This window comes from Mustela lutreola, chromosome 9 (genome assembly GCF_030435805.1).
Source record: "Mustela lutreola isolate mMusLut2 chromosome 9, mMusLut2.pri, whole genome shotgun sequence".
Taxonomy (NCBI): domain Eukaryota; kingdom Metazoa; phylum Chordata; class Mammalia; order Carnivora; family Mustelidae; genus Mustela; species Mustela lutreola.
Genome location: NC_081298.1, coordinates 104,892,525 through 104,908,825, shown reverse-complemented (window position 1 = coordinate 104,908,825; position 16,301 = coordinate 104,892,525). Strand labels below are relative to the sequence as shown.

Sequence of the window (16,301 nt, the reverse complement as noted above, 5' to 3'; positions counted from 1 at the left end):
TGCCCAGTATAGTCAATGTAGAAAATTTTCTTCTTTAGAACAAACTCAAGATCAGTTAAATTGATTCCTATAGACATAGATGTAATCATGTAATCCTATTTTAATTTTAAAGTTAATTTAACCTTAAAACAGCCATTGTTATTTTCCTTTTCTTGTGTAAGGCATATTTCCCTAACTAATTTCAATTAGGGAATAACTTCCTTATATTTACTGCTATAGAAATAATTCATTACTTTCTATTATCTATATCCTTCTCAAAGAAAAGTTCAAATCTCTCTCATCCCCTTAATCTTTGACCATATTTACTTACTCAGAATTTAAAGGGTAACACAGGGGTTGGTAAAATAGTGAAAATGGAGAATGAAAGTCTTTTACAAGGTCAAGGACAGCGGCCATCCGAGGGAACAGTTCCTTGAACTACAGCGTACACACCATTCAGAGCACACGCGATCGATCATGACACTTGTACTTTAGCTGTTTAAACATCACCTGCGTGTCTGTGAAGAGAAATACCATATTCTTGTCATCGACGCCAGCCAGTCTGTACAACTTCCTCAGGTCTTCGTGAAAACTGTCGTAATTATATCCCCGGCTAAGTTCAATTTGCAAACATTTGTAACCACATATGTGAGCTGCGAGTCTTGTGAGAGACTGCTTTCCTGTGCCTCCTACTCCAACCAGCAGGGCGTTGCCTCTTTCCTGACGGATCATGCGGGCTATCCTGCAGGCAGCAGAGTAGAGGAAGACCTTTATGTTTCTTGTTTTTTGTTTTTTGTTTTTTTTTAAAGACTTTATTTATTAGGGAGAGAGAGAGAAAGAGAACAAGGGAAGGTGGAATAGAGGGAGAGGGAGAAGCAGACTCCTCACTGAGCAGGGAGCCTGATGCGGCGCTCAATCGCAGGACCCTGGGATCACAACCAGTGCCAAAGGCAGACCCTTAACTGAACCACCCAAGCGCCCTGCTTTTGTGTTTCAATGGCAGAACTGAGTCCAGACTGCAGAGTCTAAAATGCTTATTACCTGGCCATTTATAAAAAAAGTTTGTTGGCTCCTTTCCTAGGATCCTTTGCCAACCTCCCATAGAGTAAGCAAACAGATGATTTACGCACAATTTCCACTGTTACGTCTCTAATACAGTGCACATCTAACAGAAGACACGTCAGATCATTGTTTGTTTCTCTTCAGTCACCAGGTAGGTATAAAATTGAGAGGTAAAGGGATATGTAATAATGTTTTGCTATTGTTCTCCATAATGTGCACATGTTTGACAGTGGATGAAATATTAACTATTATAAAACTCTTGCACTTTATATGTTACCCTTTCCTTGTTTCATGTATCTCACAGTAATTTGATTATTTTCATCTTAGATTACCGCAAACAAATAACTTGTCCATTCTGCCTCCCGTGTTCTTCTTTCTGTCAACTTACATATCCACAGAGAGAAGACTCCCTCCTTTAGAAATCCTTCAAGGTTATATCTTCTCTACTGTAGTAGGCAAGAGATGGCTGTCCTAATTAGTGGCTTAGATTTTCAAAGAGATCTGTTTTACCATCCTGGAAGTACGGTGACAACTTTGGGTGTATGTAATGAGTAGAAACAGCCTGGAGCAAATTGCCTTTTTGAAAACACAGGCTCTATGGGGCGCCTGGGTGGCTCAGTGGGTTAAGCCGCTGCCTTCGGCTCAGGTCATGATCTCAGAGTCCTGGGATCGAGTCCCGCATCGGGCTCTCTGCTCAGCGGAGAGCCTGCTTCCCTCTCTCTCTCTCTGGCTGCCTCTCCGTCTACTGTGATTTCTCTCTGTCAAATTAATAAATAAAATAAAATAAAAAATAAAAACACAGGCTCTACAGTAAAAAACGAATTTTTTTCTGAGTTGAGAAGGCTTTTAGCCACTTATCGTATACAAAAAAAAAAAGTCTAAAATGTCACCAACAAATGGAAATGTAATATCTGCTAAATTACTGTAATTGTTCTATAACTCATGCGCATAATGAAGCCCTTTTCATTGCTAGGCAGCAGTAGGTATTTAAAAACTCTTACAAGCAGAGATTTGTTTACTCTAATTCCTAACTACTGATCCTCTTTAGAAAAAGATGTCTATGTCATTATTCACATGGCTGCCCTTTGTTTCTCTGAAAATCAAATCTCCTCCATTCTACAAATGGCTATTAATTTCCTCCTGTAATATTTTAAGCAATCCCTTGCATAGCCTGTTGATTTTCTTTCACAAAAGCCAGAAAGATTATAAATAAAATTAAGCTGACTTTGCCTATGGTCTGGTCTATTCTCCAGGAAGTTTCTCAGACTGAGTACTGCTGTTATTTTTTCCTTGCAGGCATATAGCCTGTGTGAGCTACAGGATAACCATTGCTAGGAGGTAGGGTGTTAGTGTGCTGGTGGGGGGAACAGATGAGGAGCAAACGGTATTTCAACAACCCAGGGACAAACTGCCATATTACACTGGAGTGCTGACAAAAAATAAATTTCTGAATTAGAGTTAATTAAACAGCAGGAGTATAGGAAAGGTAAAAGACCTGATTGCTTATGGTTTACAGAAAAAGAAGTCCTAGGATTTAACAGCCAAATGTAACATGATGCAACACTAAAATGTAGTTGACAGGGGAAAAAAACAAAGTCATTATAGTCTCGCTGTGTTAGCAGACCACAGGAGATCTGTCCTCACACACACTTCACACTGTGGATTGCTCAGAATACCTTATCCGGTCTGGGTGTCCCACTTTAAATGGAACATGAAGAAATTATCAAGTGCTTCATATATTGAGGCTGAAAATAGCCCCTAAGAGGCAACAGCAGAAGATCTGGGTTAATTCTGCATGGAGAACACAAAGCTGAGAAGAGCCTGGTCATAATTGTCAAATATTTGGAGAGTTGTAATGCAAAAAGTAGATCCATTTTGGGTGGCGGCATTTGCAGCTGAGTTAGAGTCAAAGAGCTGGATGCGATTCTCTGCCTGTGACTCACTAGCTAGGGGACTTTGGACAATTTACCAACTCTCTGTGGTACACTTTCCTATTCAAAAATGGCTGCAGTACTATTTCTGGTCCTACTAGCTCTTTAATCCTATCAGGAGATAGAGTCTCTGACCCCTTGTGAACAGGATGGGCCTATGTCACTCCTCTGATTAATGTGTGTGGTAGAATTAATGCTAGGTTCAGTTGTGAGAGGCCATTTGGCTTCTACCATGGCTCTCAGTGCACAGGTTTGGGAGCCTGGAGCCATGGGAGAAGCCCAGACTTGCCACTGCCTTGCTGGAAGGACCTGGGCAGTGTGCACTGAGGCAGAGGTGTACCAGGCACTCCAGCTGCCGTCTTACTTTAACTGCACTAAGACCCCAAGACAGAACCACTGGGAACCGTGAGATCACGAACTCATAAAGCTACCAAGTGTCACAGTCACTGAATATGGCTGCTGGAACATTCTCTGAGCCTTATTTGTAGAGAGATGAGGATATTGAGGCACAGAGAGGCATTATCACGGTTAAAAGAGATACTCCACATCATGGTTTTATGTTCATGCTGAGTGCTATTACTGTCACTGCCTCACAGGATGGGGCAGATACCAGATATCACAGGGAGCAGATCTGGCATCATCCTTGCAGTGTCATTTTAATACCTGGAATTGTCCAACAGTATACAGATGCACTTTAAAAAGTGTTGCATCTTATGATTTCCCTCATATGTGGAATTTAAGAAACAAAACAAATTGAGCAAAGGGGAGAAAAGGAGACAAAAGCCAGACTCCCCAGCAAAGGAAACAGTCAACAAAACAAAGAGGCAACCCATGGAATGAGAGAAGATATTTGCAAATAACAGTACTGATGTCCAGGATCTATAAAGGTCCTGATATCCAGGATCTATAAAGAACTTCTCAAACTCAACACACACAAAACAGATAATCATGTCAAAAAATGGGCGGAAGACATGAACAGACACTTCTCAAATGAATACATACAAATGGCTATCAGACACATGAAAAAATGTTCATCATCACTAGCCATCAGGGAGATCCAAATCAAAACCACATTAAGATACTACCTTACACCAGTTAGAATGGCCAAAATTAATAAGACAGTAAGCAACCTGTGTTGGAGAGGATGTGGAGAAAGGGGAACCCTCTTACACTGTTGGTGGGAATGCAAATTGGTACAGCCACTTTGGAAAACAGTATGGAGATTCCTTAAGAAATTAAAAATAGAGCTTCCCTATGACCTGGCAATTGCACTACTGGGTATTTGCCCCAAAGATACAGATGTAGTGAAAAGAAGGGCTATCTGTACCCCACTGTTCATAGCAGCAATGGCCACAGTCGCCAAACTGTGGAAAGAACCAAGATGCCCTTCAATGGACGAATGGATAAGGAAGATGTGGTCCATATACACTATGGAGTATTATGCCTCCATCAGAAAGGATGAATATACCCAACTTTTGTATCAACATGGACAGGACTGGGAGAGATTATGCTGAGTGAAATATGTCAAGCAGACAGAGTTAATTATCATATGGCTTCACTTATTTGTGGAGCATAAGAAATAACAAGGAAGACATGGGGAAATGGAGAGGAGAAGAGAGTTGAGGAAAATTGGAAGGGGAGATGAACCATGAGAGACTATGGGCTCTGAAAAACAATCTGAGGGTTTTGAAAAGGCAGGGGGTGGGAAGGTGGGTGAGCCTGGTGGTGGGTATTATGGAGGGCACATACTGCATGGAGCACTGGGTGTGGTACATAAACAATGAATTCTGGTACACTGAAAAGAAATTTTAAAAATTAAAAATTAAAAAAACAAAACAAAACAGACTCTTAACTGTGGAGAACAAACTGATGGTTACCAGAGGGGCAGGGGATGGGTGGCAAAGAGGGCACTTGTCATGATGAGCACTGAGTACTGTACAGAATTGTTGAATCACTGTACTGAACACCCGAAACTTATACAACCCTGTATGTTAATTATACTGGAATTAAAATTAGAAAAAAATAAAGTGGTGTATGCCCCAAGGACTGTAGATATTCAGGCAGGATACCTATTTGTCAGGGATGTCTCTCAAAGGAAACTTTTATGGGTAAGCAGATGGAATCTACAATCCTTGGATGTCACTCATTTTGCTATAATTTTGAGCCCCTTCTTTCTTTAGGCGTGCATGTAAGCAGCCTTGTACTATACATGTATCTCTGTAAACTACCTTAAATCCCTTTTTTGGTAATGAGACAGGATATCGAAAACAAACAAAAACAACCTATTAATATGTAACAAAAATAACCCCTTGGAATTCATAGAAAGTTCATGACACTTATATTAAAAATATATAAATATATATTTCAAAATATATAAAGAAGGCACCTGAGTGGCTCAGTTGGTTAAGTGTTGGATTCTTGATTTTTGGCTCAGGTCATGATCTTGGGGTCCTGAGCTCAAGCCCCACTTTGGGCTCCACACTGGGCGTGCAGCCTGCTTAAGATTCTCTCTCTCCCTCTACCCTTTCCTACCCTGCTCTCTCTCTCTCTTCCTCTTTCTTAACAAGAAAAAAATCTATCTATAGATATAGATATAGATAAATACACACATACATGTGTGTGTATATGTGTATATATATATATATATATATATATACATGCGCACACACACACACATACAAAATAACTTTTACATTATAGCAAGATTTGCTAATAGACCATTGTCCATCTAGCAATCTATTTAAAGACTTTTGTACAACTTAATTCTTACCTTTTAATACAAAAGAAATTAGATCGATGCATTATTGGGCATGTTATGCTACTATACCTTGAAACATGTTCTATAGCATCCTGGAAGAACACCAACTTTACTTCTTTGGGATTTATAAGATTATAATCATCAAGATAGTCTTCTAGAACATTTGCGATTTTCTCCATATCAGGCATGTCATCATAAATCCGATCACTCTTATCTGCTCCAAACTATAAGATGATTTATGGGAGAGGGACCAAGTTAGATCAATTACAATACAGGAACATAGACAATATTTGTAACCTTAGGAGGGAACATTATTTATCCATGTTACTATGTAATCAGTTGCATGCATATTTTATATATTTATATGCAAGGCTTTCAAACCAAGGAAATGGGACTAAGAAACTCAGATTTTCATGGGTAACTGAAAATCCATTTCATTTAAGTTCAAATAGTACATTGGAATTTCATTGAATTTTGCTATAAAATTCACACACAAGCTCAGAAATAGGTTTCCAGTTTTTCTCACTATTCCTTACTTTGGTTTTGTACTTTGGCTTTCAGGCCGCTGACATCGGAGAAGCTAAATGGGCTGAAAATGAGGCATGCCAGACTTCTCTGTTTATAAACAATCATGCTGGAACTACGTGTAGTTTTTACACAGCCGTCATCTGATTAGACAAATCAGGGAGAATGAAATTTGGGGTAAACCAGAAGGAACTGAGTTCCTGTTTGAGGTCCTGTGTGGACCTGTCATGAGATCTCTTCTTTGCTGTAGCCCATTTGGAGCCACTGACCAAAATAAGGCAAGAAGGATCCAACTGGGGGCACCTGGGTGGCTCAGTGGGTTAAGCCGCTGCCTTCGGCTCGGGTCATGATCTCAGAGTCCTGGGATTGAGCCCTGCATCGGGCTCTCTGCTCAGCGGGGAGCCTGCTTCCTCCTTTCTCTCTGCCTGCCTCTCTGCCTGCTTGTGATCTCTCTGTCAAATAAATAAATAAAATCTTAAAAAAAAAAAAAAAAAGAAGGATCCAACTGTTCTTTCCCTTTGCTTTATTCCCCCATTTGATTATCATATCAAAACACACGGGAAATATAATCACCACCTGGAAACAAACTTTGCACTTTGTTTTTAATAACACATTTAAATAGATACACTGCATAAATTATTTATCTTTTTTATTTGTCAGGGATTACCAGGGTGACTGCAATTATATACACACAATATAAAGACAAGTCTGTCCTTTTAACCAGCTCTGACTGAAAGCTACCCTAGCTCCGTGCAGGAAGCTGGGGATTTAGGGTGAACAGAACAGACGTAGTCCCTGCCTCCTTGGAGACACCAGGAATGTTGTACCCAAACAAGAGCCAACTTGGTAAAACGAGATGGTTACCTCTCAACATAGGTAAGCTGATTAGATGGAAGACTTATTCAAGGCGCTTCTAGAATGTAAAATTAGGGCTGCTGGGTACACATTATTGGGGGTGCAAATTGAGGAGCATAGCGTAAGAAAAATTTTGCTACTGATGAGAGCTACCCTGAAATAAGGAGGGTAGCACGGCTACCTACTGAGCTGCTGAAAGCATGTGAGCACAGGCTGTAGAGCGCACGGAATACTGTAAAGGGACTGGCAGCCCTGCATTAAGAAACTAACCCTCTGTGCTTCCTTTCAAATAAAAAACCTGGTGGGTCTCTGATTCAAACTATTACCAAAATGAATGTGACTAGAGCAGGAGTCAGCAATCTGTTTCTCTGACGGGCCAGATAATAAGAACTTGAGGCTTTGCAGGTCAGATGGTCTTTGTCGCTACTACTCCACTCTGTCTTGTCATGCAGAAGCAACCGCAGGAAAGAAGGGCACACAGTGCAATGAGAGTGACTGTGTTCTCACAGAATTTTATCTACAAAAACAGGATAGTTGGCCTCTGGGCCAGAGTTTGCTGACTCCTGTCTAGGTCTCTAATCTTCACAGATACAAAATTCTTGTTGAATATGAAATTGAACTGTAAAATAGTAAGTGCTTTATTTAGCTTCAAATGTTGCCAGGTCAATTCAACAGTCTATACTTGCCTTAATAAAGTCTCCAAAGATGATGGGTTTAGTCAAAAAATATTCCAGGCCAATTGCAATTCCAAAATGTTTGTCTATTCAAAAAACAAAACCAATTTGTCATATATGATAAGCTTGAATGCTGTGTTATAATAAGATATACAGAATAGTATCAGCTGTTACTTTACTTAGAAGGCTTAACTAGTAAATGAAAGTTGAGAGAAAGCCATGTTGATACCACACCATTTTAGTTTGGTTGATAATCTCCTTGATTGAAGATAAAGAATGTTTAATGTTAATAAACATTTTATTAAGTAATAAATATTGAATAGACATTTAATAAATCAGAGGTACTTTAGAGATACCCTGGCTTCTTACCAGACAAAATCCTGGTTCTCCTACTTTCCCATTTCTACTTAAAATTCCATACTGCATTTAAGATATTAACTCTTCCTGAATTTTAATAAAATGATTTTCCTAATATTTAATATATTTCTACATATTTGAATTGTTGGAGAGAAAAACTTTTACCCATGAACACTAAAATTCATTTTGCTTTATCTTATCTAAGTTCATTTTAATTTTTCCTTATAGAAATCAAATTGCTTTTCTAGGCCCCCCCACCAAAGAAATAAAAAGAAAAAGTAAATAATGATTGATATTTACTGGCCATTTCTGTCAAAATAGTATGGAAATAGTGTTTATCTTCATTATTAATCAAACGGTCATGGAAAACTCTTTGGCATTCATGGCAAAAGAGTCTAAATATCTGTATTTCTTCTCTTATTGTTCCTGGATCACATTGGAGGATACCTGTTTTTCAAGAAAGAGGAAAAAGGAAACTTTTGTGAAATACCTAGTTACAGTTTAATTAACTGGAAAATCCTGAAGTCCAGCCTTATGCCCACACTACCAGAAGTGGGTGCTTCCCTAGTGGGTGTATACACATACAATAATGGTGATCTCACTTTTCTTTTTTTTTTTTTTTTTTAAGATTTTATTTATTTCTTTGACAGAGATCACAGGTAGGCAGAGAGAGAGGAGGAAGCAGGCTCCCTGCTGAGCAGAGAGCCCAATGCGGGGCTTGATCCCAGGACACTGGGATCATGACTTGAGCTGAAGGCAGAGGCTTTAACCCACTGAGCCACCCAGGTGCCCCTGATCTCACTTTCTGAAGGCAAAACTGGACACATTATCTGACAAAACCCTTTTCCTTGTTTTGTGATGTTTTTTTCACTGAACACGTGAAGTGATCAGACTTCACAGTACAAGCTATGTTCATCTCATTATTACACTGGCTTGTAACATGTTAAGTGAGGAGTGTTGGGTCTCTTTAATATTCATATATATTCATCCAGTAAGTCCCCCAGCCCTGCCCCACCCCACCCCTGACCTTTACACTATTTTCAATACACCAATTCCCTCTTTCATTCTTTCCCAACGTTCGGTCCTCACCAAATGCCCTTGGTCCTTCTGGCTTCTATTCCAAATTACTCTGATTACTCTTCGTATTAATATAAATTATAATTATAAACACAGTTCAAATAATATCAAGTTACAACAAAAACAGTGATGTAAAGCAGTCCTTGAAGTGTTCATTCTCTCTGGGGACCCTTCGCTTCTCACCACACAGTGCAGAGGCGGACAGGGAGAATACTTACTCTGCGCATACATATGCATGGCAGACAGGATGAACTCTACAACATGAGAGTAAAATCCTTGAGTAGGCTGAAGAGGAGGGGGACACTGAATGTGTCAGAGGGGTTACTGGCATGTGACCGGAGCAGGGACAACTTAGCCACTGCAGTAGGAGGGAGGCAGATGCGGGTGGTCTGGGATAATTGGAAGATGAGGTAGTTCTGGGTCAATTTCTCCTCTTTTTTTTTTTTTTTTTTTTGTGAAATAAAAAGATAGGTCATCAGTTGGGAGCAAGAAATGGAAGGGGATGCTGATGGTCTGAGGGCAGCTGTGACGTTGTCAAGGCCAGGGTGGGAGTAGAGGGTAGCTTGAACAGGGAACAAGTACTGGGATTTCTAGGTGGGGCACAGACATACATATAATTCTCCTGAGAGATTGGGGTGAATGGAAATCAAGGGAGGGTGCAGGTCAGAGAATGAGGGTTCCATACATTACCTTGTACACATTTGGATAAATCCCTCAAGTTAAAGACATAATGGGACTTGGCCGGTGTTGGCAGAAGATCAACACTCATTCTGTTATAAATCTCAACTGCGGCTTCCACAATGTTTGATGCAGTTTGCTTTACAGCTGGTGGAAAGTCACTGAGGAAGCCATTTAAGATGGCCTAGAACAAGACATAATGTGAAAGAGTTAGATTGTTCTTAACACCAAAAATTTATCATCTTTCAAATACTCCAGATCTGATGATGCTTTTTCTAATAATAATTAGAAAGCCAAATGTCAATGCAAGGATGTATGGGTAATAAAACTCTGCCATTCACTTCAGAATATTTCCCCGAGGATGGGCTACTCCTGTCTTCTGAGATAGTCTGGTGATGCCTGAGAAGCATGTGTATCTGACCATTGAACTGACCACACTTACTCTCCATATAATTTAGACTTCTGCTTCCCGTAGGTCCAGAGGTCATTGTGGGGTACCCAAACTTATCTGGAAGTGAGCCAAGGGCCTCTCTCTGATATTTATGGGCCCATGACCAACTGGTCCATAGACTTCAACCTCACGTCTGTTTAAAGTGCAACTTACTTGTAACTACAATCTGCCCCCTTCAGTTTCCCAGTCTCAGCATAGGGCCTTGCCCCATGATCAGATCAGGAACTTGCAAGTCTCCTTTGACACCTTCCATTCTCTGTCCCCACAGTCAAGCTTGAATGCAGTCTTGAATCTCTCTGGTTTCCGGACATCACCCATTCCAGTCTTGATTTGTTCATCTTGGCTTCTTCAGACCTTCCTTCTATTGGCCTCTCCATTTCCACTCCTGTCTCCCTTGAGTTGCCTTAAGTCAGAAAGATCAGGCACTGCCCTCTCCTGTCAGTCCAGACTCACTCAGCCACCCCCTCACTTTGCTCTCTTCCCCACTGCACTGTGACCCAGCCGCACAGGCCTAACCACGTAGGCTCTCTGCTCTCCTGAGGGCCTTTGCACAGCTCTATCCCCCCCACCCTCTTCCTCAGGGCTCTCTGGTGGCAGGCACTTTTTCACTCCTGTGTTTTAGATCACCTGTCATCTCCTTAGAGAGGCCTTCCCTGACTCCTTCTGTCAGTGTCTCTTATGGCTCTCTCATCTTCTCATATATAACTTGCCACCATTCTTAAGTACATATTTATTAGCTAGCTTGCTGCCCCCAGATGCTTGGGACAATTATTATAGATTTTTAAATAGGTAAATTTCTTTCATAATGGTGATGGGAAGGCACCAGAATGCACATCAATGCTTGTAAGCCAGTCCTTGTGACTTTAGATTTTGGGCTCTCATACAGGATTTTAAAATAAACTCAAGTATTTGTTTCAGTGAGCTTCCTCATTGAACATTAGTTTCAGCAGCTTACAAGGAGTATCTTTCAAGCTGCCCCTTCCTGGGCCCCCAACATGAGCTTCCCATTCTCCAAATGGCCCATATTTGTCCGTTCTTGTCCCCCAAGGCTCAGCCCGCTATCTTCACCATCGCCTTTTGTGCTTGGTTATGGCGCGCTCACTCTAGTCGTGCTGCTTCATGTTCTGTCAACATCCTACTCAGAATAACGTTGCACCTTTTACTGAACATTTCTGCTAAGCACTTGTGGGGAGGTATGGTTATTTTTCCCACTTAAAGGCAGAGGAAATGGCCCCTTAGGGAAGTTTGTAGGGGTGCAAGAAGTACGGGTGGTTGTTTTTGTCAGAGGTGGTGGGGGCAGGGAGGCGATGAAGTCTAAGTCAGGTGCATTGCACTTGAGCTTGCCCGCCTATGGGGAGCTGGTCAAGTGTGAGAGGAGCACAGAGGAGGGGGGGAGGTGCAGGGTGGGGTCTGCTGAGTGCTAAGTGGCAGTGGCCCATGATACAGCCTTCTTTAAAGGCTTTGGCAGTCTTTCTGCATTCTGGAAACTAGTTCTGGGACCACAAACACAGAAGCAGTGATGCGGCCGCCAGTCAGCTACTGCGCAGATGCCCCTGTGTTTACCTGCTTTCTGCTCAGAAAAGGGACAGGTGGGCTCTTCAGAAACACCACAGCCTATTCTCACTGTGGGAATTCGGGAACAGACGTATTTTCTTTTGGCCCCTTGCCGAGGTTTAAATTCACACTCACCTGGAAAATCTGCTTCAGGCTGTGCTCTGAAGGCATGGGAAGGCACAGCATGCTGAAGTGGCGGATGAAGCGGGGAGTCACGGGGTTGCGGCCCCCGCCTGGGGGTGCACATGCTGATACAATCGTGACATCCTGGGCGGGAAGAAGAAACCCACCCGAGTCACCCAGCCAAGCAGGAAATGACAGCTGCCCATACCGGTGGCGGGACTCGAACCAACCCTTTTCCAAAGACCTACCACGTGATAGCATTACCTATGTAATGGTACATACATATCTGACTTATGTCAGATATATATGTACCATACATACAGACTACACAATATCTGACTTAATCCTCACAGCCACCCAGGAGATCACTACCCTTACCCTCATTCTTTAGATGAAAAAAAATCAAGACCTGGGGAGGCTAAGTTGCTTGAGGTCACTTAGCTAATATCTATCTGTAGAAACACACCTATGTAAGAATGTAATCTTCAAAAACAGTTAAGAATTTGTGAGGTTAGAAGATATTTGTTCAACAAATATTAAGTATAGTCAATTCTTGCTATTTGTGGTAGTTATGTTTCTATAAAAATCACTGGAACACTGAATTAACACACACTGAACCACAGCTCCTGGGGGAAATATAGAGTTCGGTTCCTATAAGCCTCTGGTCATAACATTTTCAACTGCCCATACATGATATTGTAACTGCCTCTGGTCTTGCCTCCTCTTAGACCACCCCTCCCCATGGCCAAGGGAAACTTCCCATGACAGTTCTTCCAGAGGCTGTACATCTATGAATCCACATTCCTTGTCATGGCACCATGGCCCCCTGGGCTGACCTCTCTCTTGCCACTTTGGTGGCATTCCACAGCACCGCGGTGTTCCACACTCCCTGCCTCGAGATACAAAATGCTCTTTTCCCTTGTTCTGCCATGCTCTGACTGCAAAATCCTCCTCCAGCATCATCCTCTGGGAAGGCTTCTCTCAGCTTCAAGAAGTGTCCACCCTGCCTCCCTCCAGTTTCTCCCCCTCATCACCCTGCATTATAAATGCCTGTGTCCATCTACCCCTGAAGCTCACCCCTTGGGGAGATACGCCTATCTTACTTGTTCCTGAATCTCCCAAATAAAGCAGGGCAAGAATTTGATACCAATTAAATAAATCAACTCACCTATTAAAAAACACCAAGGCTATAGGTTAGAGGCTGAATTGTGTCCTCCTCTACCCATGCCCAATTGTATGCTGAAAGCCCAAGCCCCGGCATCTCAGAATGAGACCATATTTGGAGATGGGGTCTTTAAAAGGTAATTAAGTGAAAATGAGGCTATTAGGGTGGGCTCTAGTCCAGTATGACTGGTGTCTTTATAAGAAAAGGATATTTGGATACAGATAGATACAGAGGGAAGGTCATGAGAAGACACAGGGAGAAGACAGCCATCTGCAAGCCAGGGGGAGAAGCCTCAGAGGAAAACAACCCTGCTGACCTCTTGATCTCAGACTTCCGGCCTCTACAACTGGGAGACAATGAATCTCTGTTGTTGGAGTCACCCCGTCTGTGGTATTTTGTATGGCAGCCCTAGCAAACAAATGCACCATCTTTTCTTACTGTTTACATTTAAATGCACAAAATAACTTAAAACCTAAAGTGACCTGTATGTCTTTCCAAAAGAGTTTGTTTCTGTCATAAAATCCACCGAAATCTTGATACTGCCGAAGTAATTCAATTGGAGGCTGAGAGCCATAGCGATCCAGTCTGGGCATGTTTAAATCATCAACAAAAATCACAACTCGTTTATTTCCTGGAGCTCCTGGGGAATAAAATGAATTTAAGAACTAAGACTTGCCATTGGAAAATGTAAGACAAAGGTCAGGTAAGGCTTTGGACTCTGAACACTCTGTAGGTTGAAATGCGTTCAGTTCCGAGTGAGGAGGGCTCCAGCAGAGAGAGGTGAAGGGGGCTGAGACACCCAAACTGTCAGGTGGGCCCCCAACCTCACTCCCAACCTCACTCCCAGAGGGGAAGGATGATGTCAGCTCTCTAGTCAGGTCTGGATCTTTCTTAATCCCAGTCACTGCCACTGTCCTCCCCAACTGTGTGGCCTGGCATGGGGTGAGGAAGGTCATTTTCTTTTTAGAGAGGGAAACGGAAGTACTCCAAAAGCTTCCTCACAAAAATGCCACTGCACTACTTGCCACAAGGAAAACAGGGCTGGATATTGAAAAGCATTCTGAACACGGGGCGCCTGGGTGGCTCAGTGGGTTAAAGCCTCTGCCTTCAGCTCAGGTCATGATCCCAGGGTCTTGGGATTGAGCCCCGCATGGGGCTCTCTGCTCAGTGGGGAGTCTGCTTCCTTCTGCCTGCTTTTCTGCTGACTTGTGATCTCTGTCCATCAAATACATAAATAAAATCTTAAAAAAAAAATTCAAACAAACAAAGAAAAGCATCCTGAACACATCAAAGGGAAATCTAGTACGGCAGAACTTTACAATGTCATATTTAACGTAGAGAACATCAATATACACACTAGTAAAAAAAAAAAAAGGAATAGTGTGAGAGAAAAGAAAACAGCCTAAGCAGAGGTGACCCCACCCACTCTGGCATCCAGCTCTTCCCAACAATGAAGGAACCAAGGCAAACTCAGGGCCCCACTCCATCTTCCAGAATCCAAGCAGCAGGACAGGAGTGGGGAGGGACTCAAAGAGAATCATTCATAAAGACATTGGTCTCCCACCAGAGAGACAGGCATCCACTGCCCCGTGCCTACCAGAGTAGGGAAAAAGGAATAGAGAGGAGGCACTAAAGCGGCTGAGGGTGGTCCTGAGTGAGGGCTGGGACTCTGATTCCCAACATTATGGAAGTTTCCAATGGGAAGGTCAATGCCTGGCCTGTGCACAACTTTTTGGGGAATCCCTCAGGGAGCTGCTCCTGGAAGCCTGCCACATAGATAGCACAGACATCATTCAGCACTAGCAAGAGAGGCAGGGACAATCCATGCGGAAGCCCATATAATGCCAGTTAGGGGGAACACTGTCCTGTCCTCCCCTCCTCTGACACACCAGAGCCTCCTACAAGGAGGGCCAGGAAGGGCCAAAGGGCACCCCATGCCCCGGTCCACCTCCAGGGCCATGACCCACAAACCAGGTCCACCACAGAAGAGAGGAGGAGCTTTACATTGGGTTTAGGGTTGAAACTTTACATTAGGCCTGACTCAAAATAGCTGCAAAGGACCAGAAAGTTAAGCTATTTATCTAAGCAGTTAATATGGGATAATGAGGGAGATCCCACAAGCCTGGCTGAAAGCACTGACTGAAGAAAAACCCTAGACAGTTTCAAGCCAATTCCTTGCAGAACGGGGATTACTCAGTGCCCCAGATACAAAGTGGTTTGTTGGTTGGTTGGTTTCAAATAAAGGGAAATCAATGCAGGCTTGAAAGCGTGTGTGGAGAGGGGCAGCGTCGGAGAGGCAGAGACTGAAGATGTTCTACATTGAAGGTGATGACAAATGAACTGCTGTGTGCTACCGGTAAGATATCTGGATGTACAGCACAGGAAAGAATGCCACTCACAGAATCCCCTTCAAGTAAATTAAGCAAAGAAAGTACCCATTTGTAATTTTATTACATGAAGTATTTTTGTGATTATTGGTTTGATAAAGAATTTGGGTGAGATAAATAAAAATGTTCGGTCTTACCTAGTATATTTTTTCTTTTCCTTTCCAGTTTTGACTCAATGATCTCTTGTGTTCTTGCAGATGAAGTTTGAGCAGAAAAATTTAGATAAACGGGAACATAGCCAGCTGATTCCTGAATTCTATTCAACAATCCTTTTGCAATGACAGACTTTAAATTAAAAAATATGTTAATATATATATTCAGTATATCTTTCAGTTGTCCACATCAGTAATAATCCAGTACAAAGAGTAAGAGACAGGATGAAGGAGATAGGTTAAAGCTAGATTGAAATGTCTACCTTCTTCCTGGAGATTCCATTTAATTAGATTTATCAGTGCCAAAGAGATAGTCTAACCAGCTATATCTTAGCAAAAATTTTGCTAAGTTTGCTTTGTTCCTATCCAAGTCAATTTGATAGCATGAGTCCTAGAAGAACCCAAACTTCTTTTAAAAATAACTTGGAGGGGGAAAAAAGAGAAGGAAAAAAACTGAAATAATATAGAGAACCAGTAGTGAAATCTCTGTTTATGCGGACTGTCCCCAAGCCAAGCAGACAAACAATCAACATTTCCCCTTATACTCTACTTTTTCTGAACACCACTGCTGTG

At 42.1% G+C, this 16,301-nt stretch overlaps 1 protein-coding gene across 1 annotated transcript in view; it reads right to left on the bottom strand.

Annotated features, from left to right (window-relative positions):
• Positions 1-16,301, bottom strand: part of DNAH6 (dynein axonemal heavy chain 6) — a 227,482-nt gene that overhangs the window by 102,018 nt on the left and 109,163 nt on the right. Inside the window, exons 39-46 of the mRNA XM_059188231.1 lie at positions 15,714-15,861; positions 13,672-13,829; positions 12,037-12,168; positions 9,909-10,080; positions 8,442-8,588; positions 7,797-7,870; positions 5,800-5,954; positions 490-721 (exon numbers count right to left, since the gene is read on the bottom strand). Coding sequence (XP_059044214.1) covers positions 490-721; positions 5,800-5,954; positions 7,797-7,870; positions 8,442-8,588; positions 9,909-10,080; positions 12,037-12,168; positions 13,672-13,829; positions 15,714-15,861 — 1,218 coding nt within the window. The remainder of the gene's footprint in view (positions 1-489; positions 722-5,799; positions 5,955-7,796; positions 7,871-8,441; positions 8,589-9,908; positions 10,081-12,036; positions 12,169-13,671; positions 13,830-15,713; positions 15,862-16,301) is intronic.